The sequence below is a fragment of the Pan paniscus genome, chromosome 12 (genome assembly GCF_029289425.2).
Source record: "Pan paniscus chromosome 12, NHGRI_mPanPan1-v2.0_pri, whole genome shotgun sequence".
NCBI lineage: Eukaryota > Metazoa > Chordata > Mammalia > Primates > Hominidae > Pan > Pan paniscus.
In genome coordinates this window covers 80,014,902-80,042,557 of record NC_073261.2, presented here as the reverse complement: position 1 = coordinate 80,042,557, position 27,656 = coordinate 80,014,902, and the positions used below count along the sequence as shown (strand labels likewise).

Below are 27,656 nucleotides of genomic sequence, written 5' to 3'. Positions count from 1 at the left end.
GCCACAGTTCCTTTGACACATAACTCTTCAGGAATATGTCAGTCAAGGTCCTCTGGAAGTTTAAGTGCAGGGGCTGGTGACTGTTCCTGGAGGAAGGAGTGTGACTATTCGAAACAAGGCTCTAGATTGTTCTATGATGCTGGGTAGGGGGCAGGATTATATCTTTGAAAGTAGGTACCAGAGATGGTGGTGTAGGCAGGATTTAGACACAGACAAGTGGGATTCAGCTGGCACTCTTCATTACTTTGTTTTACAAAAAGTGGAAAATGGTTCTGAATCGGTAGGCTGTTTGGCAACTATAAGGAAGGAAGCTATATTGCTGGTCTTGGTGATTTAATTTTTGCTGAGAGGATATGATCCAGGTTGAGTTAATCCATAAAGTGGACTTGCTCACCAGAGGTCTCTCTAGAGCCTTGATACATATGTCACTTCAGGGACAAAGCTAATGGCATGGTATCCTGCCCCATTGCAGTTTGCAAATGGGGTACAGGAGGGGTTAAATTCCTCTTGAGAGACAGGTTATAAAGGAAAGACGGGAGTGTCTGAGAGACATTTCTAACCTGTGAGGAAGGCTTACACCCTTGGAGTAACTGTGGCCTCACTCAGACCGTCCCTTGGAATTTCTGCGAGAAGACCTGGGCCTGCCCCAGGAAAGGGTGGCTGAGTTAGTGGCTGATAGGCAGTCGTTGTGTCGCTGCTCTGAAGGCACCACTGACCATGTTCCAGATGCAATGGGAAATCAAATGATAGAGCAGCTCCTACCTTGTGGGAGTTTATGCTCCAGTTGAGGAGATAAGCTTGAGAGTGGGAACCATTAGTTCACAGGCCATGATGGAGCTCAGTGTTGATGGCAGACCACAGGTGCTAAGAGAGCAGATATTTGGAAAATATAAACAATAGGCTGCCAAGAAAAACTGCAGCTGGGCCCCTCTCATGAATATCCATATAAAACTGACTTCAGCTGGTTCTTCCCATCCTTCCACATCCAGGCTCTGGTTTTGGGAAAAAAAGCAAAGACATGTCGACAGAGCGGGACTTCTTCATGAGGATGAAGTGCACGGTCACCAACAGAGGCCGTACTGTCAACCTCAAGTCAGCCACCTGGAAGGTAGGGCAACATCAGGCCTGGGTTGGAGTCCCAGGTGTACGGTAACGGCGGTGCAGGGGATGCCTAAGGCCCTACCCCCACCCCCAGCACTCTCGGCTCCATGTCTGACCCTTCCACGCCTGTCTCAGGTCTTGCACTGCACGGGCCAGGTGAAAGTCTACAACAACTGCCCTCCTCACAATAGTCTGTGTGGCTACAAGGAGCCCCTGCTGTCCTGCCTCATCATCATGTGTGAACCAATCCAGCACCCATCCCACATGGACATCCCCCTGGATAGCAAGACCTTCCTGAGCCGCCACAGCATGGACATGAAGTTCACCTACTGTGATGACAGGTAGGGGGCCATGGGTGTGTATGCTGTGGGCAGAGATGGGTCTTACCTGTGTGTGTGGGGAGTTGTGCCTGTATTAAAGGTGTGGAACTGAACATAGACGTGGTATTGCCGGGTGCATGTTCGTGGACCTGTGCCACTGTTTCATTGCATCAGTGCCCCTCAGAGGTTCCCGGTACTGTATTTGGTGGTCTCCCATTGACAGAGCCTCAGGGTCCATCTGCAGAGCTTTCCTGGTGTGCAACTCTTCTCATCATTGTGGTGTGAACATATTTCTCCATACGTGTATCAGGCTCCTGAGGAAATTCTCAAGGCAGTCTTCTGCCCCAGGAGAAAGAGTCTAGAGACTTCCATCTGTACTCCTGCTTCAGAGGCCAGTAAGGAGCATCACCTTCTTCCCTGGAGACTGACCCTCTTCCATTACTGACTGAGCCTTTCCCTCCGCCTTGTTCCTTCCTGCATGCAACTCCATTCCGGCCAGTGTCCCGCCATTTTGAAGAAGATGAAGGTAGCTGAGCCAGATGCTAACCCCCCAGTGCCAGGCCCAGTGTCTCTTAGGAGACACAGTAGTGATTAAGAGCATGGGCTTCAGGACTAGATGGCTTAGGTTCAAATTTAGTAATAAATGTTCAGTGTTAGCTCTTATTATCACCTTTATTAGAGTTGTTGAAAGAGTGCCTAAGACTGCTTATGCATGTCATGCCATCTCTGGTTCTTAGCTCATTTAGAAGATTGAAGCAGGTGGGGAAGAGGCTGGGGTTGTCATAGGAGGGAGTATTTAGATACCCTACAGCTCCTAACTCCCCCACCAGCCCTGCCTCTGAGACTCTGGAGCCTGATGATGGGAGGTAGGAGGAGGAAGATGGGGAGAACAGATGCCCGGAGCAATGGCCGGCCCCAGGGAGGGAAGGAAATGCAGAAGACTGGGCCCAGGGTAGGCCTGGCTTGAGTAAGCGCCACTGCGGCTTGCTGAGCAGCACACCCCGGATGCGCCCTTCCTGGCAGAGATCTCCCTGCCTGACCTCAGCTTTCTGCAGCATCTAGAGCCGCCATGTGTCCCAGGGTGACAGTTCCTGTGGCAGCTCTTTGCCACCCCAAACTCTTTGCCACTCTTCTTTCATCTTCTAGGGTTTCTCCTCAGGAAACCCTGAGATCTCAGTTTCCCCTTCTCCAAAATAGAGATAACACTTTCTAACCTGTTTCATGGGGTCACTGTAAAATGAGATAATGGCTGTGCAAGCACTTTGAGAAGTCCAGACACCACAACACATGTGAGGCTTCTTGTTATTGCTTATATCTTACTTCCTGTCCTTGGCCTCCTCCAAAGCAAAATCTTCCACCAAACTCAAGGAGCTGAAACCACTTCTGAAGGCAGTTAGTGGCTGGGGGGCAGGAAGAGGAAGAATCTGACCCCCAGATCAGCAAGAATCTGCCTTGTCTTCCTCAGCCAGCAGGAAACCATGGAACCCCAGGAAAAAAAGCTCCTGCTCAGCCTCCCCCAGGCCTACCCACTTTTCTCTTATCAGCTGGACATCCCAAGGGCATCTGGTTTCTTCATGGGAGGGACCCTCCTCTCCAGGATGGGGTTTCTCTCCTCTGATTCCAGACTGGCCTGGTGTTGGTTGGTCGCCCCTTCTTAGAGTTGGCCACCACTTGTGGCACAATTTCAGAACTTTTGTAAAAGTATCCTTGAGTCATTCCTGTCCTTCAGTTCTGACCACAGTAGGGCCAGGATTCACAGCCTTTGGAGCTAGTGGGTAGTTATATAAGTAGAAAGAAATGCTCTAACCTCATAGGGAGAAAATGTCATGCATGAAGCCTTCCGTCCTGGAACTTCAACACAGTCACCATTTATTGTAATTGTTAGTGGTGGTGGTGGTGGTGGTAGTGGTGGTGGTGGTGGTGGTGGTAGTGGTACTGGTGGTGGTGGTGGTGATGATAATGATGGTGGTTCAAGAAGAAGATTGCCCTTTTAGTGACAGGCAGTGCAGGAATCCATGTTATAGGTAAGGTTATTTATCAGATGCAGTCTTTGTATTCAGGTGAACATTCTGGGCAGAAGACACAGCTTTGTGTACCTCAGTAGTCTTGTGAGATAACATGGACAATCCCAGTGCATAGCCCCTGTGTCACTGGCTTTGAGGTGAAGTGGCTCAAGCCGACCTAGCCATATAGCCTGGGAGCATATATAGTGCTGGGGATGATGAAAGTCAGATACGTGCTTCACCCTGGTGAGTGAAGCACATCCGTAACATAACTCCATAAGCACTGGGAAAACCCTACTGTCCTAGAAAATAACTTGGCATCCCTAGATAATAGAAAAGAGATTCTTTTTAAGCTTAAGATTTTTATCCTTGTTACAGTGAGAAGAAATCTTCTGGAAGGGGTAATTCAGCGTTATCCTTTATTCATTATCTTGGTTTAAATGAGTTTCAGGTAATTTTCTGAAGGTACTAACCTTTGGACAAAAGAAGAGGGGGAGAAACACAAGGAATTGGATGTCTAAATGTGGCTGGAGAGGAAATGTACATAGAAAGGGGAAAGATGCTGTGCTGACTTCTTAGTTTGGCTCAGGGCTGGTAGGCAGAGTAGCTTCTGGCTTAAAGGAAGTATCAAGCCTCGTGATTTAGGGCTTTGTGACTCATAATGTAGAGGGTGGTATTGCTTATAAGTTCTGTGAGACACACTGCATTTTCAGCAAAATCTTGCCTTTCAAGAAACCTAATTACATGGCCCCAAGTCTGAATTCAGTGGTGCTGGAGAGCTGCATGTAGAAGCATTTAAAGACATAGAATGCTGTGTCACACAGAAGTTGTGTTTAACCGATTAGCAGATTAGTTAACAAGGGCACAGACATGGCTTAGACAGTTGATGAAGTGACTATTTTAAGTCCTTAATCCCTAAGTGTTATATCTTAATTGCTTTGATGAGGCCTGAGATATTTTTGGTTTTGGTAGCTTGTTTTGTTTTCACTCTTTGTGGTGGGATGGGGAGAAGCATATGCACATGCACACATATATACACTCTCCGCCTCAATTCCCCTTTAGAGACAAATCCTGCAAAAACCAATGCCTGTCCATGATACCTAATGGGGTGAGGGGTTCTCCATTTTAATCAGGAAATTCACTAGGTTTAATGACATCTGAGACACACAAGGTGCTGTGATTCCCACAAAGGGGATTGTTTTCCTACAAGAAAAGTCAGAATCTGAAGAAAATGTATGGCAGTTAGAATCCACAAAATCAATTTTGAAGCAGTTTGGTACTTGTCTTAGATATACTGAGACCACAGACACAATCAAGCAAAAAAAGAAAAAGGGTCATTGAGAAAAAGATGAAAACCGACAGGAAAGAAGGGAGAGAAAAGACAACTCTAATTTTACATTGAACTCTCAGGTCAAATCAGTTGAATCTGAAACAACCTATTCTGAAACATCTGAAATAGAATAAAGGAATACAGATGGTTCAAAATGCATTTGTCCTCCTGTTAATGAGGGATCAGAGTACCATATTAAGTCCTGCATTAATTATTTTTAAAATAGTAAATACTTTTAAAAGTAAATTTCATAACAATTCATGTCGGTCACATTTATGTACCTATGGTCAACTGCTCTAGACAAGGGGAGCAAGTTGAGTAGCAGGGTAAAAGAAAAATATCCTGATTATTAATGGAATTAATGATCTCTTCTTCATTTACGACTCAAACATAGGCAATATACTCTGTTTCCCGAAATACTGAGCAACCAGTTACGAACTGTCATTTACTGTGCATCTGCTATGTAACTGTGTGCCAGAGACCATTACATCAAAGTAAAAGAGATGATTCCTGATCTTCAGGAGTTGAGAGTTTGAGACATAAGCCATTTAATGAAACCACAGTGAATGGTACAAAATACAACATTCCATTTACCCAAAAGGAAGACAAAAGTTGTTCCCAAGTAGTTTAACTTTAAAATAGGGTGGTTCTTAAATTCATGTGGAGGTGCCATCTAGTGGTGAAAGAGGTAACTGTGAAGGAAGCCAAGCCCTCAGGGAGATAGAGGCCAAGCCTTTCTAATTATCATATAATCCTACTGCGATTTTGACAGTTGTAGGAGTCTTCCTGTATCTTAGAAATAAATTATAAAACCAAATTATGTGGATAGGAGCAGTATCACCAGGGGAAGAGGTTTCAAAATTACAGTAAAAATTTCAAATCAACAAAGAGGGTCATACAATTTTTACAGGTAAAGAACTTTAGGGCAACCCTGTTTTGTCATTGGATTTAGGGAACATAGGGCATATTAATATCAGGAGTTACAGTTTAATAAAGATGCCTACATTCCAAGTTCTGTGGATAAATTTATGGTGAATTGTTTTTCTACAAAGAAGTTGAGAATAAGTAAAAATGGTAAAAGTGAGGGAAAGGTTGAGGATCCTAAAGATAATGTCAGTAAGGAGAACTATAAAGAGCCATTAAGTGGTAAAACACACACACAACCTTCCTATGTATACACTTACCCCTACAGGTACCCTGTAACACTCCACAGACATGATAGCAATGGATTTCCCGTTAATTACAGAGCTGGTTGTATAGATTTCATATAACCATGTAGTATTTGAGGACAACACAAGGCTTAAGTACTGTTTAAAGCAAACAAAATCTAGATGAAAATATATTAAAACCAACCGAAGGCACTGAAATCTGAGTTAGTGAACAGCGTAGATATTAGTAAGGAAACGCAGTGTCAAAGCTTATAAGCACATATAGAAACCAAAATGAGATAAATCACGGGGTGCTGAGGAGAGGTGATGGGCAGTGTGTGGAAGGAAAGCAAGCCGACTTGAAGTATTTATTAGCAGATACATTCTTTGGAAAACAAATAGGTGGTTACAAAGTGCTTAAAACTTTCATCCTCTTAAACAGTTTAAATACTCTCTCACCATCTTGCTTACATGATTAATTTACTTAGCAAATCCTTTACTCGTGTAGGGAACAGGGGTAAAAACTGCAGCCAGATCTTGGCGTGACTCCAGGCGGTGGCATCTGAAGTCAGGCACCGTGGCGCTGCACCGCACGTGGACGGGTGCTGGCGATTACACGCGGGGAAGAAGAGCGAGCCTTCTCAGGCCTGTGAGTGGATTTCTTTCTGCCACTTGAGGTGGCAGCACTCACGCTGTAGCCAAGAGAATAATTTTTTTGCGAGCACTCTGCTGTAGGTGGTGTATTTTGCATAGAGCTTCTAAACAGTTTTGAGAGTAAAGAGCAATGAATCATTCATTTTACATTTTGAAGGCACATCTCACTCTGAAGTCCAGTGCTCAGAGAGCTGACCCACATATTTACTTGGGGTAACACCAACTTCAGAATTTAACAACCCCCTTTAAAGCTGTATTTTCTATATCCTTTCATCCTTCCTCTGCCTCCTTGTGGCTGACGATCTATCTGCATCTCTCTCCTCACTGCATCCTTGGTCTGCTGTTTTTTGACTTTATTATTTAAAAGTATCCTCTGTTCTTATGTTTGAAATCTGGTGAATTAAGTCCTTGTACATTTCTCTCTTCTCTTAGAACAGCCCTACTGAGTTGACTTTTAAATTTACGGGTGACCTCAAACTGATTTTCTTTTTCCCAGTGAGTCAGGGGTCCTTAATTAGAAAGAAAGAAAAAAAAAATAGTTCCCTGGCCCCTGATGGAGAGAGCAGATGAACTTGTGTTATCACAGCCCAGCTCGGAAGGCTTGTCTGGAGCCTGGGGGAAATGAGCGGGGAAGGCCCTTGTGTGCCGTAGGAGCGACCTTATAAACAAGCTCGGTTCATTAACCTCCCCACTGGCGTCTACGTGCCTGCACATGGGGGCGAATGACCATGAGCTTTAAGTTGGGGTTTCCTGGCTTTGTGAAGTTTGACAACTCAAATGTTCTTCAATTGTGTTTGGGATGTGGTGTATTTCCCAGTTTTTATAGTAGTCTGTTTAAAGGAATGAAGAAAGACATTAAATATTTATTTTAGTTGACAAGATAAATGAAAGCTGCTACTGGGAAGATATCTGGCAGTTCTGAAATCTAGGTTTGTTTTTCCACTTCCAAAACATGCCCATTGTATGCCTTTGAATGGATGATACATTAATTAGATAAACATTTTATTATGAGGCAGATTATAATAAACATCTACTTTGAACATTTTAATTTAAAGATTCTAATCTCGAAAGGAAATTTAATTCCTTCAGAGAGTAGTAGAAAGACATCTTTCCTAGAATGCCAGTAGACTCATTTTGGAGGGTCTCTAGAAAATTCTAGACCTGCCCAGGAACAGAAGCAGTTTATCTGGCAAGTCAGTGAGCCTGTAGATGGCCAGACCATTGTTAGCAGGGCTCACTCATGCAGTTCTAGTTCCCAGGCTAAGCTTGAAAGTCATCCGACCCAGCAGCGAAGCCAGTTGATCGTAGGACCAGCACTGTTCTGTCTCCTTGTTCCCCCCAGTCTCCACCTTTGCCAAGGTGTACTTGGGCGCCAGCCCCAGGGTTAGGTTGCCAGATAATGTATCCATTGCTAATGAGTTCAGAGACCTCTCTGCTCAGGGCCAAGCGACGGGACAGATCCTTCTGCTCTGAGACTGGCTGGCTGGCACAAATGAGCTGCTAGGATCTCACTGGAGAAATCTCCACTGGGCTGAATCAGCTGAGACCTAAGCCTCTCAGCCCTGTTGAGCTGCTCCTTGTTTGACAAAGGCTTTAACCCCCAAATTCTCACCCAAGCAGAGAACTTGCCTCTTCTCTGCCCACTTCAAAACCAGATGACTTACAGAATGAAGAAAGGATGGATAGACTATCATGACAGGTTCTGTGTGTGTGTGTGTGTGTGTGTGTGCGCGCGCGCACATGTATGCGCACACACATTGAGACAGTTAATCATATTATTCTAGAAAGAAAAGTAGATCCTTAGTGCCCAGGTTCCTTAGCAGTGCTGGGATAAACAGGTGTCTGTTTGTACCGTAGGTTCAAAGAGAAAATCAATCTACTGGTCAGCTGTTGAGGTTTTTACTAAGCACCCGTTATAGAGGAAGCAAAAGGAGAAAGTGGTCCCTGAGTTCAGGGGTTGACAGCCTAGGATGTGAGGAGACAAATGCATAATTTTCTGTAATATTGTGCATACTCCTTAGGACTTCATGAGAGACGTTGTGCTGGAGGAATTGGAGAGGGCTCTGTGGAGAAGATGAGGCTTTAGCTGGTCCTGGAGGTGTCAGGGCTTGGAGAAGAGGGGAGAAGAGAAGGCATAAAGCTTCTGCAGCAAGAATGAGTTTTCCAGGCATAGGGGACTGAGGGGAGAGGGGTCTTCCATGACAGAGGGTACATAACATTTTACAGATGAGTTGAAAATCAAATTGCTCAAAAGATGGAGAGTAGGTTCTGGGGGGACTTGGAAGTTAGGCAGCATTTACTGTTGGTGTGGTTGGCAAAAGTGAAAGCTGTAGATACTTAAATAAGAGTATGGCAGGTTGCAAGTAGTATTTTAGGGCAATTTGGTCTGACAGATGTATGCAAGTTGACCTGTTTGGGGGGTGGGTTTAGAGCAGAGACAGGAAATGAGGAGCCACTGCTTCTGCTTTCCTCTCCGTGTTATTGATCCCGTACAAGGATAAATTACAGGACTGTATCCAGTAGTCATGCCTTCTGAAGTAGAGTTGTAATAATGAGACTGTGGCATCACTTCTAACTTGTGATAGGCCAAGTAAACAAGACAGTGAAGCCATTATTTAAAGTCTGAGAGAGAACCAAGATTTTGAGAGATAATATGGAGGTATTATATAGCCTAGGATAGGACATGATATTGGGTAAAGCGGCCAACCTGGTGGTTCTTAGGCAGGGCTTTGTTTATTTTAGTGATTCCAGCACAGAACAAAGGGTCCTAAGAATGTTAAGTGATTCTTCATGGTTCTCCACATTTGCCCTTTCCTCTGCCCACTTCCCATCAAAACCAGATACCTTACAGAATGAAGAAAGGGACACTGAAATGACAGCCAGTGGTGTCATCTCAGAGCTGCCTATTAGAGTATAATAAGGCATATTTCTATGACTATGATTTAATATTTCTTCCTCTTACCACCTCCTTGCCTCCCTTGTTTCCTTGAAATGTGAGGCACAAGTAGAAAGTGTCCGAGGGCACCTGAGGTCACAGGCAGTACCTGCAGAAAAGTGAAGGTTTAAGCACAGACGGGTTCTGCCTGCCTGGACTCCCTCTCACATGCTGGTTGACACAGAGACAAAGGTGGCTCTACCTGGGGCCACATAATTTTCATGTTTCATTTATACTGCCTTCTACTAGAATGAGCTTGATGTAGCAACTGGAGGCCCCAGTTTTCATTCTTGCTCTGTCCCTGGACACCTGTGTAGGCATCGAGCAAATTGTCTGCCCTTCCTGGATGTCTACTCACTCATCTGCAAAAACTTGGGGTGAGCCCCTTCCAGTGGTTCTTGGAGAACAGACATATGTGTGTACCGGGGTGGTGGGGAGAGGGAGTCCTCAGAACTGGTGCTTTTCTCTCCTCCCAAACATGGCTTCAGGAAGGGCAGGAACAACAGGGGTTTGGTTAAGCCTGCAGTTGTAGATTGAGCACAGTGTTCTTTTGCTTGGATACATGGTACAACAAGAAAGTCTGGATTGTGTTCATCTGCATGTGTGTGTTTGATTTGCCTTCTGGGGTTAGCTCCTGCCCACATGCTGTGCTAAGTTAATATGGTCTTTCTTCCTTACATGCTGCCTTTTTAAAAACTCAGAATCACAGAACTGATTGGTTACCACCCTGAGGAGCTGCTTGGCCGCTCAGCCTATGAATTCTACCATGCGCTAGACTCCGAGAACATGACCAAGAGTCACCAGAACTGTGAGTTCCAGGAGTGCCCCTTGTGGCTTCCGTGTGTCTGTGGTATGTGGCCTTGAGTGGGGTGTGACTGGTGAGACAGAAGACCAGGTCACTTCCTCCACAGAGCTGCTGTCTCGTGTGGCAGACAAGACTTATGCCCTCAAGATGGTTAGAAAACCAAGGCTGCCACCAGCCTATAGACTCCTTCGTGCAAATTAGAAAAAGGACACTTCCTCCAGGGAGACGCACCCGTGCCAAGGTGCACAGCTGAGGCAGTGGAGGGTGGGTTGAGTCTCAGTCCCCCATACCACCTCCACGGAGTGCCTGTGTGCAGTCAGTGGTTTGCACACCCTGTGGAACAGCACTGTAGAGAGTAAAATAATTCAACATGTCATCAACTTGGGTGCATGCTGTAGATTCAAGTACATACATTCACAGAAGAGGAGGGCAGGGGGAGTTGAGGAAAGGACACTTGAGTTGGACCTTGAAGGATCGGGGAGGCTTAGGCTGAACAGAGGGGAAAGTATTATGGGTCCAACTTAACACATATGTTGAGGTAGGCCACAGTTCTCAGAGAGCTTGCTTGCTGGATCAAGGGAGCTTTAGAAAAGGCTGTCCAGGCAACCCAGGGATGGCGTATGGAAACTCTGCTTTGCAGTTTGAAAGAAGCCTGAGTTATGTAAGGACTCTGGAAGAGGGCTGCCACATAGAACTTTCTGCAGTGGAAATGTTCTTGAAATGTGGCTAGAGAAGCCAAGGAACTGAACTTTATACAATGTAGTTTTAATTAATTTAAATGTAAATATCCACACTTGGCTTGTAGCTACCATATTGGACAGAGAAGTTCTAGAGTGTATCCTTGGCCATGTTCCCAATTCAGGCTTCCTATAGGCAGGTGATCCAGGACCATTCCCTTGAATCCATGCGACTCATCACTGTGCAAGGGCTCTGGGCCTATAACCCTGTACTTGGCCCACTGGGGGTGATATAAATTGGTAGAATTGATTCCTGCCCTAAGTGATCTTATTTCTGAGGAAAAAAGAGGACTGTGGGCTCCTTGGGAACAAGGGGCTCATATCTTTAACCTCAGTATCTAGCATAGCGTCTGGTACAGAACAGGCACTGAATGCACTATATAAACCGATGGGCAAGACTATATTTGGAAAAGAATGCTTCAAAACAAGTGCCCACAGTGGTGCAGACAGTGGTGCTGAGAGGATTATGGGAGGATTAAAAACGGGTAAAGTAAGTCTGAGAAGATTCCCAGTGGCCCTGCTGGCAATGGAGAAAATGGAAGGGCAGCCATTTGTTCATGGTTCCTAAATCCACCCATCTACCCCAAGGCTAAGACAGCCAAGTTCAGCGCAGCCAGCAGAGTCACAACCCCGCAAGCTGTACGTGAACATGGTTAAAACCCACTCTTAAGGAGCGAGATCTTTTCTTTTATTGGTTCCTCTGCCTCTTCCTCATGGCTTTTGGGTTTGATTTGACAGTACAACAGGGCCCATTATGATATCTCAGAGAAGTTTCTCACTGTGTTCTCTGGCAAAACACACACACACACACACACACACACACACACACACACACACACACACACACACACACACACAAAACAACCTAGATTCAGCCCCACTCAGGAACCCAGGGATGGGGTAGGAGTGGAGGTACTCTTTTATGCCTGTGAATGTGACCCCACCTTAGCCTGCCCAAGCTTTGAAATTGTAACATCTGGTTCCAGCCTTCCCTTTGGGATTCCTTCATGCTTCCTGGTCCCTGAGGGGTTCCTGTTTTCAAAGGCAGGTAACAGAATCATCCAGGCACTGCGACTTAGCGGCCCAGGCTCTGGCCCAGCCGACCCACTGATTCCCTAGGGCCTGGATTTCTGGACCTTCCTGACTTTAAATGTAAAACTGGGGAAAAGTCTAGCCTTCCTTCCAAGCTAAGGGTGAAGCCAAAGCAAGAGACGAATGTAAAAATTTCTGGGAATTCTTGGAGGACAGTATTGTCTTTTATCTTGTAGGATGGGAAAGCAGAAGAAGCTACTGTCAAAGGAAAGAAAAATTGTGACTTCTGACTAGGCATATAGAAAGGATTTTCCCTCTTGTTCTTCTTAGAACATCTTCAATCCATAAAAAGGGCTAGGATAAAAATGGTTTATGTTTTCTGCTGACTCTAGGGAAAATAAGGTGCCTTTTACTGAATCCATGTATTTACTTATTAGGCACACTGAAAGGTAACTCACAGCCCGAATAGAAATCACAGGCTCTCTCTCCCCTTGATGGAGCCAAGTAAAGCTGCCCTGAGCTCAGAAACCCATAGCTAGCAAAGGGACAAGCCCACATCCAGCAAAGGGAAATCTGCATGGGTTGCAAATTGGATTAATGACAGTTATGACAGGAGCTTGCCCCTTGCCCCCGACCCCTGTCTCTCATTTGTCCTTGAGGTTTTGCAAGTCAAGTTTCACTACAGACTGACACACATGCTCTAGACTAACTGGAGGCTCAGGTTTGAGACAGGTCCAGATTCACACACTGGGGTCCCCCATTTACACACATGTATGTCTTAGCCTGTAAAGGTTTACCGTTGAAATGCCTGGAGAAGCTCAACTAGATTTAGATCATTGAAAGCTGTAATTTCCAAATGGATTAATAATTTATACACTGTTACTCTGGGGGTGAGGTTAGGGGTCAGTTTCCCTTTGTTATATGAGGATATTATGTGCTTTTAGGCTTTTTATGGCCTTTAATCTTATTTTCCTATCTATTAAGTAGCAGGCCCTTCACCAAGGCTGGCATTAATGACCAGATGATTAGAAAGCTGGCGTTAATTATATTCTACTGACAGAGCAGGCCCTTGCCTGCAATTGTTAGAAATGCAGTTAAAACCTTTGCTTGCTGCACTGTTTGATCAAAAAGAGTATGAGCCCTGAATTTGGTTTGCATTAAGGACCATCTAAATAAGTTAAATACAGGCACTTGAAATTGTGCAAGAATCATTTTACTGCAGCAGAGGAGCCTCAGTGGCACAGATAAAGGGAGAGCAGAGAGGATAAAAGTTATTTCCTTGGTTGAGTCCATGATGGTTTAGGACAGCGGCAACAGCAAGTTTGGTCTTCCCAGTGATTTGTGGACCCAGGTAATAAAGAGACCATTGTATTAGGAGCCACAAGACGTGTTGTGTAGCTCAGACTCTGTCACTATTGTCTTGTAAGCTGTGAAGCAAATCATAACCCTCTGGCCTTAGTTTCCTGATGTTAAAAGAAAATACTTATCCTCCCTGTGGCACAGGATTTTGTTTAAAAGATTAGACAAGATGATACAACCATTTTGGAAATAATTTGGCAGCTTCTTATAAACAGATACTTTACAGGTAAGCCAGCAGTTGCACTCCTAGCTGCACCCACGAGAAATGAAAATATGTCCATACAAATTTATACACAAATGTTTATAGCAACTTTATTCATAATAACCAAAAACTGAAAACAACTCAAACATCCATCAACAGGCAGATGGATAAACAAATTATGGTATGTCCATGCAACGGAATACAACTCACTGATGAAAAGGAATAAACCACAAATGCCTGCAATGCCATGATGAATCTCAAAACATGCTGAGTGTAGAGAAGCCAGACACAAGAGTAGATACTCCTATACAATTCCACTTACATGGAAATCTAGAAAAGACAATTCGAATATATAGTGGCAAAAAGCAGAAGAGTGGTTGCCTGGAACCAGGGTGGGAATGAAGATTAACTGCCCAGAGGCATAAAAAATGGGGTGGTGGGGGCGGTGATGGAAAAGTGCTATGCCTTCACTGTACCTTTGTCAAAACTTGTTGAACTGTATACTTCAAATGGGCGTGTGTTTTATTGAAGGTAAATTTGACCCCAGTAACATTTATTTTTAAAAATTAAGAGCAAACAAAAAGCTTAGATTAGGAATCTTTAATTTGAACTATAATTCTGTCTACTGTTTCCACTGAGGTGGTCTTTCAGCAAATCACTCAGTAGTTTTAAGCCTCAGTTTCTTCAGCTGTAAAGTGGGAATAACAACAGGCACCCCATGGTGTTGCCTATGAAATGCAGTGATGACGACCTAATCCTTAGTGAGCGCCCTATGTGCCAGGCACTGTGCTAAATGCTTTGCAGAAACGAATTCATCTTATCAGATAGTTCTGAACACTGCAAAGCACTATACAAATGTAAGTTACAGGAATTCTTGCACTTTGCAGGTGCTTGTTAAATTGTGAAGAAGAAAGCAAAACATAAGTGTAAAGGATTACCAAACTGCACTAGTATGAAGAGAGCCATGTTCCTCAGCTGTACAGGGCTGATGAATGGGGAGGAGGCCTGTGAGCCTACCAGGAGAACCGGGGAGACTCTCTGTCTACCGAGAGCCTGGATATCCTCCCAAGTGGCCCCTCATGAGACTATCCACCAACGTGTAACAAATTGTCTGTGACAGGCCATGGGCATAATATGTATTAGTATCTCTAAGAAAGAGGTGGCTTTTCCTATACAAAATTTGTTGGTGACAGTTGGTCAACACTTATGTACCTGATAAGTCATGTGGGTACAGTCGATCCTCAGTACAAATGGCAGTGGTATGCTGGGTAGCTAATGATGACAGTTATTACTGTTACTGCTATTATTATCAATATCCTGTTTTGCAGAGGAGGAAACCAAAACCAAGAAGGACTGTTCCTTTCCCCAAATCCCAAGCTAGCAAGATTTCCCGATCCTCCCTCCATGCCCTTTCCTAACGTCTCTGTGATTTGGGAGCTTCTGAGCTGGAGTTCTGTAAATTCCCAAGGAATGGGCAGTTCAGAAAAATACCAAAAATTCTAACATTATTAGACTTTAAAGAGATTTATTGATTCCTTTTGAATGGCAGCAGATGGAACATTCTGGACTGGGGAAGGACAGTCTGTGATGTGAAACCCTTCCCCAAGGTAGACAACAAAAGCGTTTTTTAAATGAACACTTAGTAGAACAATCTAGAAGAGGAAAAACCTCATAAGTAGGAAGCCTAGCTGGGCGGTTGGGAGAAGGAGTATAAGTGATTTATTACAGCTTATGAAGAGACTGTGTGTGGGCTGCCAGGGTCCCAGCTCTTTCTCAGCCCCAACTGAGAAAGGGTGGGGTGGTTTGCCTCTGCCTTTGCTGTGGGTCACAAACCTTCAGTGGCCCAAAAGGTGGCAAGCCTGACAGATGACCTGGAAAAATCAAGGATATCAATGTTTTAAATGCTTTTATTCATAAGCAGGGTACTGGCGGTGGGTCTGCTGCGAAAAAAAAAAAAAAAAAAAAAAACTGCCCTGAGGTCAGGCTTTCTCCAAGCTGCTTAGAAGTCCCCCCACCTGGAGTGCTTGACAGGGGATGGCGCTCCTTACCCAATGTGAAGGGGCTTCTTCTCATTGAACCCCATGAAGAAAGTAAGGCAGGTTCTGGACTTGGTTCTGCTTATAGCTGAGCTGGTCTGTGAGCCTGACTTGTCCAGGGATTGGTGATGGGCCACTGCAAAGCTGCATAGTGAGTGGGTCCCTCCCTCAGTAGACAGCCTTGGGCAAGTCATTTCACCTCTTCTCACCTCTTTTTCCTATATTTAAAATGAAGAGTTGGCTGAGGTGATCCCTAAGCTCCCTCCCAGGTCACTCTCCCTGGTCCTCACTGTCCTGGCGCCCTGTTCTGTCTGTTCCCCTGCAGATTAGACTGCCCTCCCATGCGATCTGCTGAGCCTGTGGTGCACACCCGTGCCCCACCTCCCTAAGCGCAGCTCTGTTTCTCCTCCCCTAGTGTGCACCAAGGGTCAGGTAGTAAGTGGCCAGTACCGGATGCTCGCAAAGCACGGGGGCTACGTGTGGCTGGAGACCCAGGGGACGGTCATCTACAACCCTCGCAACCTGCAGCCCCAGTGCATCATGTGTGTCAACTACGTCCTGAGGTAAGCATGTGAGGGCTGGCGGGCCTTGGTGCAGGGTATGTGGGGGTGCCCAAGCTTCCCAGACTGAGGATGACAGGCCTAGGAGATGCCAGGCCTCTCAGCGCCCTGGGCACCACCTCAGGGAGGTCTTGCAGGGCTAACCCTAGAGACTGAGAGGACTTCCTGTGGATGTCTTGGAACAGTGGGATACTGGGTTGGGATTTTTTTTTCTGCCCTTTCCCTGTCATCTGTCATTTATGCCATGCATCTGACCCAGGTGGGGAGGCAGATAGCACACAATAGTCAATATTTTCTGAGTGGGGAAAAAGGAAAGAGAATCGCTTATGCTTTTGGGAAAAAAAAGATGTCATGCCTTCACTCTATAGTACCTGGAAGGAAAGCTAGAGGAAGTCATTTCTAGTTGTTTCTAGAAAGAGAGAAAAACAAAAGCATCAGGCCTCATATATACCACCCCACTCAAGTGCAATAATATTTAATAAAACAGGATCCGAAACAGACATACATTCAGAGGATACCTCTGTTGTCACTACCTCCATGGTTCACACACTTCTATTGTATGGTTCTTTATAAGACGCCAATGCCTGGAGTCCTACCCATTTTTTGTCGGAGAGCTTAGCTGTGAGGGTTTCCATGCATCTAGGGGAGCACAATTTTTCTAGAAAATGTGGAAAGTCTGAATGGCTCTTTCCCCCCCATTAGTGAGATTGAGAAGAATGACGTGGTGTTCTCCATGGACCAGACTGAATCCCTGTTCAAGCCCCACCTGATGGCCATGAACAGCATCTTTGATAGCAGTGGCAAGGGGGCTGTGTCTGAGAAGAGTAACTTCCTATTCACCAAGCTAAAGGAGGAGCCCGAGGAGCTGGCCCAGCTGGCTCCCACCCCAGGAGACGCCATCATCTCTCTGGATTTCGGTGGGTGCTTCTTAGCTAAGCCAGGCCCCTGGAACCCTGTTGGGGCTGGGAAGAGTTCTTACTATAACAGGCCTCCCTGGCTACAGCTTTTTCTTAACCAGAGCTACCCCAGCCCCCCAAGTCTTGTTAATCACCTGTTAGAGGCCAGGCTCTGCTGAGCACAAAAGACCACCACACGCTCCTGCCCTGATAAGACCATCCCATATCCGACCTCACCAAGTGCTGTACGAGGAGGGGTTGAGAGAGGACACCCCCCCGAGGAGTCGATTCTCCACCATGGGTGGTGAGAGTCTGAGATGAGAGGGAGGGGAGAGGTGAGGGATCTGCTCCGAGGCCACTTGGACACTGTCAAAGAGAAGGGGCAGATTCCTACCAGGGTCTGGAAGGACAGATGGCTTGTTCAGGCAGAGGGCCAAGTTGGAGTAATGTTGGGAAGGATCATTCCAAAAACACAGAGAACATATTGAGGCCTGGGATTAAGCCCTCAAACCCACGACTTCATTGAAGTGTCTGCCTGTCCCTGGGGATGTAAGTCACTGGGGACCCCGGCAGGGTTTTCAGCCCTCGGCTGCTCCAATCCTGGAAACACCCTTGAAGCCCCATGCTCCCCAGTTCGCAACCCGCTGCCACCCCCTCCTGGCCTTGCTGTGGCTGCCGGAAGAGTGGTGCTCACCCTGGACTGTGTCAGCCCCTTTTAGATGTGTTCTACAGCGGCCACGTGAGGATTGCAGCTAAAGAGAATCTGAAACGCAGCGGGCCCTTGGCCAGTAGGTCTCGCAGCTTGTTTTGTGGCAGTACTGAGGCAAATAGCTCAATAGCCCAATTCTCCTCTCCCTCTCATACCTTCCTTGTCTACCCTTCCGGATCTGTTCCTCAGGGAAGAGTGGCTCCTAATATATTTAGTCTCTGAAAATTAAATGTCCCAGGAGACTGTTCCGTTTAAAGGGAGTCTCTACGTTGACTCATAGCCAGAGTCAAAGACCCATGTGTTCCAGCTGAGCCCCAGGGTGTTGGGGGGGCCTAGCCCCAGGCATGCCTTCCAGACCCTCTTAGGGCCTTCTCTGCGGTTTTTGGGCCTCCTCTGCCTTGGGGTGAGCCCGATGGTTGTGGGTGTTCACCTCCCAGGCCCTTGTCTCCACAGGGAATCAGAACTTCGAGGACTCCTCAGCCTATGGCAAGGCCATCCTGCCCCCGAGCCAGCCATGGGCCACAGAGTTGAGGAGCCACAGCACCCAGAGCGAGGCTGGGAGCCTGCCTGCCTTCACCGTGCCCCAGGCAGCTGCCCCGGGCAGCACCACCCCCAGTGCCACCAGCAGCAGCAGCAGCTGCTCCACGGTGAGCAGCCCTCTTATGGCGAGGACACAGAGAGGGCTCCGTATGTATGACTGCTGCCAGATGGCTGAAGGGACATTTGGGACAGGTACTGTCCTTCTCAGGTTATCACAGAGCCCCTAGAGTGGCCGTGACACTTACCTACCAGGTATCAGAGCTGTTTTCTTCCTTTTAGTGTTCATCCCCCAACCCCATTGAAATAAGCTCCTTGAAGGGCTTTGAGCCCCCAGCTCAGTCCCCATACAGGGCAGTAACATCCCGTATGTGGCACAGAGCTGCACAGTTTGCACAGCCCTGCTGGCCACAGCCTGTATCCTGTTTGGTCCTCAAGACAGGACAACCTGTGAAGCGATAGTAGCCTCATTTTATGATGAGGAGACTGGAATTTAGAGAGGTTGATGAATTGACCTAATTCATACAGCTTGTTAATTAGCGGCCCCTCTACAAATAGTTGTGTGGTGGAATGGAATTGAACCTTTGGGTCCAGGAAGGTATTTCTTCTTCCATGCTGGACTTCTGGGGAGACCAGTGCCATATCTTTGACTCTGTCCCCCTCCTTCCTGGCCCCTAGCCCAATAGCCCTGAAGACTATTACACATCTTTGGATAACGACCTGAAGATTGAAGTGATTGAGAAGCTCTTCGCCATGGACACAGAGGCCAAGGACCAATGCAGTACCCAGGTAGGTGGCTGTGGAGATCAGGCTAGGGTGTGTGCCTGCTGTCTGGTGGACAGCAAAGGCTCACATCCATCCTTGTAGCCTCATCCCTTTGTTGTAAAGAGCAGTGGAGACGTTTGGCCAAGGCCCAGGTCCCCTAAAGAGGTAGGGGTACAGGGTAATGGAGCCTGTGGTCACCCCCTCCTCCCACTGTCAAATCCAGCTCTTCCAGCATATGTGTCTCCTACTTAGATAACTTTCTTAGCACACACGAAAACCGAAATGATACCACTGCACCTTTCTTTAAACAGGCCCTACATTTAACAAGCATAGCCAGATGTATAAAACATATGTATAAACATAGGGGACAATTAATCCCTTTATGAACACATTCATCTTGTGATTTTAAAAAAATAATCATTTTTATATGAAATGCACTTTAAAATAAATAACATCTGTTTGACAATTTTTCATTTACATAAAACTTTTCAGGAACACATTTATTACATAAGGCCAATGTTCTTGCAAAAACTATGTAAACAAGGATAAGGTAGAGGGAGGGGTACGTGTTTTACAAAACCCCAGGGAAAACCATTAATCCCCCATTTGTCTTAGTCTTGAGTTCAACCAGATTTCTGCCTTGCCACTTAGTTTGTTTCTTGATCCTACTTGGCACAAATCCCAGCTACTCTGCAAAACATTCCCTATTTTAGCTTTTCTATCACCCTCCCTCCTCAGAACTCATGTAGTATATATCATGTGGCACTTAATCACAGCTATCTGCTTCTGCTCCTTAAAGATTGCTTAGTATTGCAGTCATTAGTCAGCTGACACCCACTGAGAGTGTCAGTCTCTGAAGTTAGAAACTGTTTTCCGCATCTGCTTGTATTCCCTGTAGCGTCCGTCATGATACTGCCACCCTAAGGGATGATCTGAGTATCTGCTGATTGGAACCAAAGTCTCTGTCCCTGGGGTCTGGCTGTTAGGCTGTTACTCTGCGAGAGTCCACAGATGGACCTGGGCACTTACTGCTTGCTTAGGCCCGTGCCAGCTTACAGGAGGGAGAAGAGGACAAAAAAAAGCCACAGTGTCCACCACAGGCCTAAGCATTGTAGGACAAGGACAACCACCACAGGCTGGAGTAGGCAGGGCTGACTCTGTGGAAGAGGGGCTGCCTCGGCTTCAAGAGAGAAGGCGGGCTCCGGACAGGTGGGATGGGGAGAGGAGAACATTTCTCAATGTGCAGGGTGAAGAGGGGATAAACATGGGGGAAGGCTGGTACATGATACAAGGTCGTGTACGTGACACAGCCAAGTCTGAGGTTTTCCTGATAGGCCCTCGGGAGCCAGTGGAGGTGTTTGAGCAGCACTGTGAAACAGTGCTTGAGATGAATGGCTCTGCAGGAGCTGAGTTGGAATAGTGTTTGTGAGGTCGTACCAACCCCCTTGCCTCTTTGCCGGTGCTGTCTCCCCTCAGACGGATTTCAATGAGCTGGACTTGGAGACACTGGCACCCTATATCCCCATGGACGGGGAAGACTTCCAGCTAAGCCCCATCTGCCCCGAGGAGCGGCTCTTGGCGGAGAACCCACAGTCCACCCCCCAGCACTGCTTCAGTGCCATGACAAACATCTTCCAGCCACTGGCCCCTGTAGCCCCGCACAGTCCCTTCCTCCTGGACAAGTTTCAGCAGCAGCTGGAGAGCAAGAAGACAGAGCCCGAGCACCGGCCCATGTCCTCCATCTTCTTTGATGCCGGAAGCAAAGCATCCCTGCCACCGTGCTGTGGCCAGGCCAGCACCCCTCTCTCTTCCATGGGGGGCAGATCCAATACCCAGTGGCCCCCAGATCCACCATTACATTTTGGGCCCACAAAGTGGGCCGTCGGGGATCAGCGCACAGAGTTCTTGGGAGCAGCGCCGTTGGGGCCCCCTGTCTCCCCACCCCATGTCTCCACCTTCAAGACAAGGTAAGTGGCAGATACTCAGCTGTACCAGCAGGGCCGAACCGAGAGGCACCCACTAGTAAGATAGCTGGACCCCCAGGGAGGCCCCTGCCCCTCTCCCCAGCCATCTGATACCCCATTTAGCCCTTCTCTGAGCTCAGACTTTGGGGAATCACCTCAAGCCATGTGAGGCCTAGTGTAGGATGGGTTTTTATCTGGGCTGCCACTGAGGGCAGGCAAAGAAGTGGCTTGTTGAGAGCCTTGTACCTCAATGTCTCCCTTCGGACCACCACCAGAGTGCCTTTTGTATCTCGGTTCATCATCTGAGCCACACAGAAAATTGAGTGATGATTTTCCCTGGTTGAAAACAGCAAAAAGATACCCATGCCTCCCCCTTGCCTTTTGACTGCCCCCGGGTCCTCGCCACTGCAGCCTCTCCCAGCTGTGCCCAGGCTCCAGAAATGCCTTCCCATCTCCCCAGCATGCTCATTTCACCAGCGGAGAGCTCACTGGGCTAAGCCACAGTGGTTGGTACATGACCTGCCACTCCCAGGGGCCGCTGGTACTTGCCCTTTATAGAGCAGCCAAACTAGTTTTCAGTGGGAGCAAAAGGCAGAGGAGAGACAGGGGCAGAAGAAACCCTCCTAAGGACTAACATTGCCCAGCCAGGCAGCCCATCCCCCAGACCAGGAGGCTTGAGCCCTTCAGCATCTTATAGCTGAGGAAGGAGGCAGAGCTCGAGCTCGTCCTGCAGGTGCACAGCCTGCCTCTGAGACTCTGCCTTTTGGGTCTTTGAGTCATCACAGGCATCAGCATTGGGACTGGAAGGGCCCCTAAGATGAGAAGGCACTGAGTGGCATGTGGCTCCAGACTCCCTCATAGCCTGCTCTCTCGGGCTTGGCAGGTCTGCAAAGGGTTTTGGGGCTCGAGGCCCAGATGTGCTGAGTCCGGCCATGGTAGCCCTCTCCAACAAGCTGAAGCTGAAGCGACAGCTGGAGTATGAAGAGCAAGCATTCCAGGACCTCAGCGGGGTGAGTCATCCCGACTGGCCACAGGGGCCGCTCCATAGCCCTTAGGGAACCCAGGGCTGCTGAGAGGGGTGGGGATGTGGCCCTTCCAAGCCAGCAAGTGCCAGCCCTGTTCCAGGCCCACCCAACCCACCCAGTCTGGGGACCTGGTTCTCTGGCCATTTCCCCTTTCCATCTGCCCTTCTTACTTCCAGGGGGACCCACCTGGTGGCAGCACCTCACATTTGATGTGGAAACGGATGAAGAACCTCAGGGGTGGGAGCTGCCCTTTGATGCCGGACAAGCCACTGAGCGCAAATGTCCCCAATGGTGAGCAGCGGCCACAGGCCTGGGCCTCCTGGGGGTTCTGGTGGAAGGACTGGGGCTCGGGAGCCCATCCTGGTTCTTCCATTCACCACAGGCCGTACCTGCCTCTCTGAGCCTTGTTAGAATGGGGCGATGTCCTCTGTCTCTCCCGCAGTCCCACACACCCAACTTTTCCATTTCCACTCTGACTTAGATGACGCCATCAGAGGGTCCTGAAGGTTGGCTGTAGTTCTGGTGACTCTGAGCCCCTTTTATAAAGGAAAGGGATGCTAGGGCTTCCTGGCCTCTCCCCTCCCTCAGGCCAGTGCTACCGTCACTCTCTGACTTTGGTCTTTCAGATAAGTTCACCCAAAACCCCATGAGGGGCCTGGGCCATCCCCTGAGACATCTGCCGCTGCCACAGCCTCCATCTGCCATCAGTCCCGGGGAGAACAGCAAGAGCAGGTTCCCCCCACAGTGCTACACCACCCAGTACCAGGACTACAGCCTGTCGTCAGCCCACAAGGTGTCAGGTGGGTGTGCCCAGGATCTGTCACCCCCATCCCAGGATTCGATGCCAGGGGAAGCCCACGTCTACTTTTTTTCCAGCGTCTGCACAGTGCCAGGCACAGGGAGGTGCTTGACTTGAAGTCACCTATACAGGGCTCAGGTCTCCTTGGATTTAGGGAACCTCCTCTCGAGTTCCTTATGACATCAGTGATCAGGCCCCCCCAGTGGGTGGGTCTGAGACACAGCTAAAAAACTCAAAACAAACTCAGGCTAGAACACTGAAGGAAAGAATCCAGACCACTACCGACTGCCCAAAGAGGACTGAACACTGAACACTGGGTTGGCCACCCCCAGAACACTGTACCACTGTTGACAGGAGCACTTTCAGAAGAAAGAGCAGGCGGCCACAGCGGTGAGGGCCTGTTGAAGAAGAGAAAGTTGAGAGAGAGAGTTGGGAAGGGGTCTGGGCAGAGGCAGGGGATCTCCCGTCTATGCAAGGATGAGCTTGCTGCGTGGAGAAGGGAGTGCTCCTTCCCTGGGGCTTTAGGGAGAACCCTCCCATGATCAGGTGCCATCCAGGGCTCTTTCCACCCTGAGAATCCCAGAGCCTTGCCCCTTCCTCAGTTCTTCATGTGGATGTGTTTTGGGGTGTCACTCTGAGTTCAGGCAGGTGCTGAGAACATGCCAAAACTTGCTGCAGGGAGAGCAGCCTGGAAAGCTCTGGTAGGCCCACCCTACTGGACTTGGTTCAACTGCAGGCACCGATGCCTGCCTTCAACCCTGGGCCACCTTCATCTTGACAGTATCTTGTGAAACATATATGTCTTCATGAGGTTTGTTTGGCCTGAAAATAATTCGTGGTTTATGGAAAAACATACCAGGCCCCTGTTCTAAAAGGCAATTTCCTCAGCAATAGAGTTTGGGGAAGGTTACAGTTCTGTGCTTCAGAGTCCAGGCTATAGGACCACCAGACAGCCCTGGCTTAAATTCTGGCTCTGCTGTTGAGTTCAGTGGCTGGTATATATTTATGTGCAGTAAGACGTAGCCAGCACTATTCTTCCTGTTATGTGAAGCCCACGAATTACCTTGAATATTGAAATCAAGGGAAAATCATATTCTTTTCAAAAGAGTTGAATCATATCAAACTCTTTTCTGACCATGAATAAGAGAAGTTAGCAAGGGATTAGCAAGGGATGGTGAGCAGGTATCCATTGATACTGTCCACAGGAGCAGTCAAGCTGGGGAGGCAGGCATGGACCCCAGCAAGGATCTGAGCTAGGAGGTGCAGGAGGCAATGGCCACTGGAACGAGGCTCTGCAGATAAGGGAAGGTGGGTGGGCATCTCCCATCGGAGGGGCAGAATGCAGGGCTTCCAGGCTCTCTGCTGCCACCTAAGCCTTTCCTCCTTGGGATGGGGCCCGTGTGTGTGCTGCGAGTGTCCCCTCTGCCACTCCCTGGTCTGCCTCCTCGGCAAGAGAATAGCACAGAGGCAAGAAGAAAGGAAACTGGATTTTCAGACTCTTGAATCTTGAGGCAGTCTGTGTTTGCGTCTGTATGTATGTGTGTGTTCTGCATGTTCTGTGTATGTGAGCATAGGTGCCAGGTGGTTCAGAACTCCCTCTCAGCCTTTCCTCCCTGCTGCCAGGAGGCATGGGGTCAGCAACCCCAGGCTCTTCCTGAAGCTTCCACCTACCTGTGCTGCAGCCCGCACCTCACGCTTTCCTCTCTCTTGGGTCTCAGCACCCCACCTGAGGCAATGGTTCTGGAGGCAGACACGTTCCCCGAGCATGCAGCAGGCCGTGGGACAGACAACACTGAAGGAGCAGAGTGAAATTAGGGCTGCTCTATTGGTATCCCCCAGTCACAAAGAAGTAGACACTTTTCCAAATGTACAATTTAGGCCTTTAAGTTATGGTACCAACCCTTCTTTCAGGCATGGCAAGCCGGCTGCTCGGGCCCTCATTTGAGTCCTACCTGCTGCCCGAACTGACCAGATATGACTGTGAGGTGAACGTGCCCGTGCTGGGAAGCTCCACGCTCCTGCAAGGAGGGGACCTCCTCAGAGCCCTGGACCAGGCCACCTGAGCCAGGCCTTCCACCTGGGCAGCACCTCTGCCGACGCCGTCCCACCAGCTTCACTCTCTCCGTCTGTTTTTGCAACTAGGTATTTCTAACGCCAGCACACTATTTACAAGATGGACTTACCTGGCAGACTTGCCCAGGTCACCAAGCAGTGGCCTTTTTCTGAGATGCTCACTTTATTATCCCTATTTTTAAAGTACACAATTGTTTTACCTGTTCTGAAATGTTCTTAAATTTTGTAGGATTTTTTTCCTCCCCACCTTCAGTGACTTCTAATTTATATTATCCATAGGTTTCTCTCCCTCCTTCTCCTTCTCACACACAACTGTCCATACTAACAAGTTTGGTGCATGTCTGTTCTTCTGTAGGGAGAAGCTTTAGCTTCATTTTACTAAAAAGATTCCTCGTTATTGTTGTTGCCAAAGAGAAACAAAAATGATTTTGCTTTCCAAGCTTGGTTTGTGGCGTCTCCCTCGCAGAGCCCTTCTCCTTTCTTTTTTAAAACTAATATCACCATATTGTAAATTTCAGGGTTTTTTTGGTTTAAGCTGACTCTTTGCTGTAATTTTGGGAAAAAAGAAATGTGAAGGGTCAACTCCAACGTATGTGGTTATCTGTGAAAGTTGCACAGCGTGGCTTTTCCTAAACTGGTGTTTTTCCCCCGCATTCGGTGGATTTTTTTATTATTATTCAAAAACATAACTGAGTTTTTTTAAAAGAGAAAATTTATATCTGGGTTAAGTGTTTATCATATATATGGGTACTTTGTAATATCTAAAAACTTAGAAACGGAAATGGAATCCTGCTCACAAAATCACTTTAAGATCTTTTCGAAGCTGTTAATTTTTCTTAGTGTTGTGGACACTGCAGACTTGTCCAGTGCTCCCACGGCCTGTACGGACACTGGAAGGCCTCCCTCTGTCGGCTTTTTGCCATCTGTGATATGCCATAGGTGTGACAATCCGAGCAGTGGAGTCATTCAGCGGGAGCACTGCGCGCTATCCCCTCACATTCTCTATGTACTATGTATGTATGTATTATTATTATTGCTGCCAAGAGGGTCTGATGGCACGTTGTAGGGTCAGGGGGTGGGGCGGGGAAGTGCTCTAACTTTTCTTAAGGTTTTGTTGCTAGCCCTTCAAGTGCACTGAGCTATGTGACTCGGATGGTCTTTCACACGGCACATTTGGACATTTCCAGAACTACCATGAGATGGTTTAGATGGGAATTCATGCAAATGAGGGGTCAAAAATGGTATAGTGACCCCGTCCACATCCTCCAAGCTCACGACCTTGGAGCCCCGTGGAGCTGGACTGAGGAGGAGGCTGCACAGCGGGAGCAGCAGCTGGTCCAGACCAGCCCTGCAGCCCCACTCAGCCGGCAGCCAGATGGCCCCGCAAGGCCTCCAGGGATGGCCCCTAGCCACAGGCCCTGGCTGAGGTCTCTGGGTCGGTCAGTGACATGTAGGTAGGAAGCACTGAAAATAGTGTTCCCAGAGCACTTTGCAACTCACTGGGTAAGAGGGACGACACCTCTGGTTTTTCAATACCAATTACATGGAACTTTTCTGTAATGGGTACAATGAAGAAGTTTCTAAAAACACACACAAAGCACATTAGGCCAACTATTTAGTAAGCCCGGATAGACTTATTGCCAAAAACAAAAAGTAGCTTTCAAAAGAAATTTAAGTTCTATGAGAAATTCCTTAGTCATGGTGTTGCGTAAATCATATTTTAGCTGCACGGCATTACCCCACACAGGGTGGCAGAACTTGAAGGGTTACTGACGTGTAAATGCTGGTATTTGATTTCCTGTGTGTGTTGCCCTGGCATTAAGGGCATTTTACCCTTGCAGTTTTACTAAAACACTGAAAAATATTCCAAGCTTCATATTAACCCTACCTGTCAACGTAACGATTTCATGAACGTTATTATATTGTCGAATTCCTACTGACAACATTATAACTGTATGGGAGCTTAACTTTATAAGGAAATGTATTTTGACACTGGTATCTTATTAAAGTATTCTGATCCTACCACTGCTGGTGGCTCTTATTTCCTGTGGATTTATCATGGGCTATGCCAATGTAAAGTGAAGTATTAAGTCGTTCATATAAATTGAACATTAGCACAGACCTTTATGAGACTACTGAAGTGAGCTGATAAGACTGGTGAAGGAAAGACTGTGTTAAATACTTGGTAGTTGCCTAAGTCTGAAAATTCATATTGTATCTTCCATATTTCTGCAAGTATTTTTCTATCTATCTATGTGCCTCGGGGCCATTTTTTGTATCCTATGGGGAACCCAAGGAAAGAAGTCATGGTCTCTGCTTTCAGAAAATTACATGAAGTCGTTTGAGAGCCACACTGTTCTGTATATTCACATAGTGCACTTTGGGATGGAGGTCCCGAAGGGAAAGGGGCAGCCTGAGCATTAGGACTTCAATTTGGAGGCGGCTGGGCTGGAGTAGGGTCTTCCCAGGTAGACTGTGATTGGGAAGAGCAGAGATCCCCTCGGCCAGAGACAGAGCACAGTGAAAGCCCAGAACTGGACATGAGCATGATATGTTCCCCAATTCAAATTTCACTTTTCCAGATCATGACCTGCTTGTGAGCAGACCTTTGTCTCCATGGAGAGATGGGGGCAAGGGGAGAGACCGTGCAGCAGCCTGCGCTCTCA

The 27,656-nt window shown here is 47.5% G+C and overlaps 1 protein-coding gene across 1 annotated transcript in view; it reads left to right on the top strand.

Annotated features, from left to right (window-relative positions):
- Positions 1–27,012, top strand: part of EPAS1 (endothelial PAS domain protein 1) — an 89,383-nt gene extending 62,371 nt beyond the window's left edge. Inside the window, exons 5-16 of the mRNA XM_003822658.5 lie at positions 990–1,108; positions 1,237–1,442; positions 10,193–10,299; positions 16,078–16,225; positions 16,925–17,139; positions 18,281–18,474; positions 19,043–19,153; positions 20,606–21,096; positions 21,977–22,103; positions 22,295–22,409; positions 22,745–22,918; positions 24,829–27,012. Of these exons, the coding sequence (XP_003822706.1) occupies positions 990–1,108; positions 1,237–1,442; positions 10,193–10,299; positions 16,078–16,225; positions 16,925–17,139; positions 18,281–18,474; positions 19,043–19,153; positions 20,606–21,096; positions 21,977–22,103; positions 22,295–22,409; positions 22,745–22,918; positions 24,829–24,980 (2,159 nt within the window). The 3' untranslated portion in view covers positions 24,981–27,012. The remainder of the gene's footprint in view (positions 1–989; positions 1,109–1,236; positions 1,443–10,192; positions 10,300–16,077; positions 16,226–16,924; positions 17,140–18,280; positions 18,475–19,042; positions 19,154–20,605; positions 21,097–21,976; positions 22,104–22,294; positions 22,410–22,744; positions 22,919–24,828) is intronic.
- Positions 27,013–27,656: the final 644 nt, after the last annotated feature.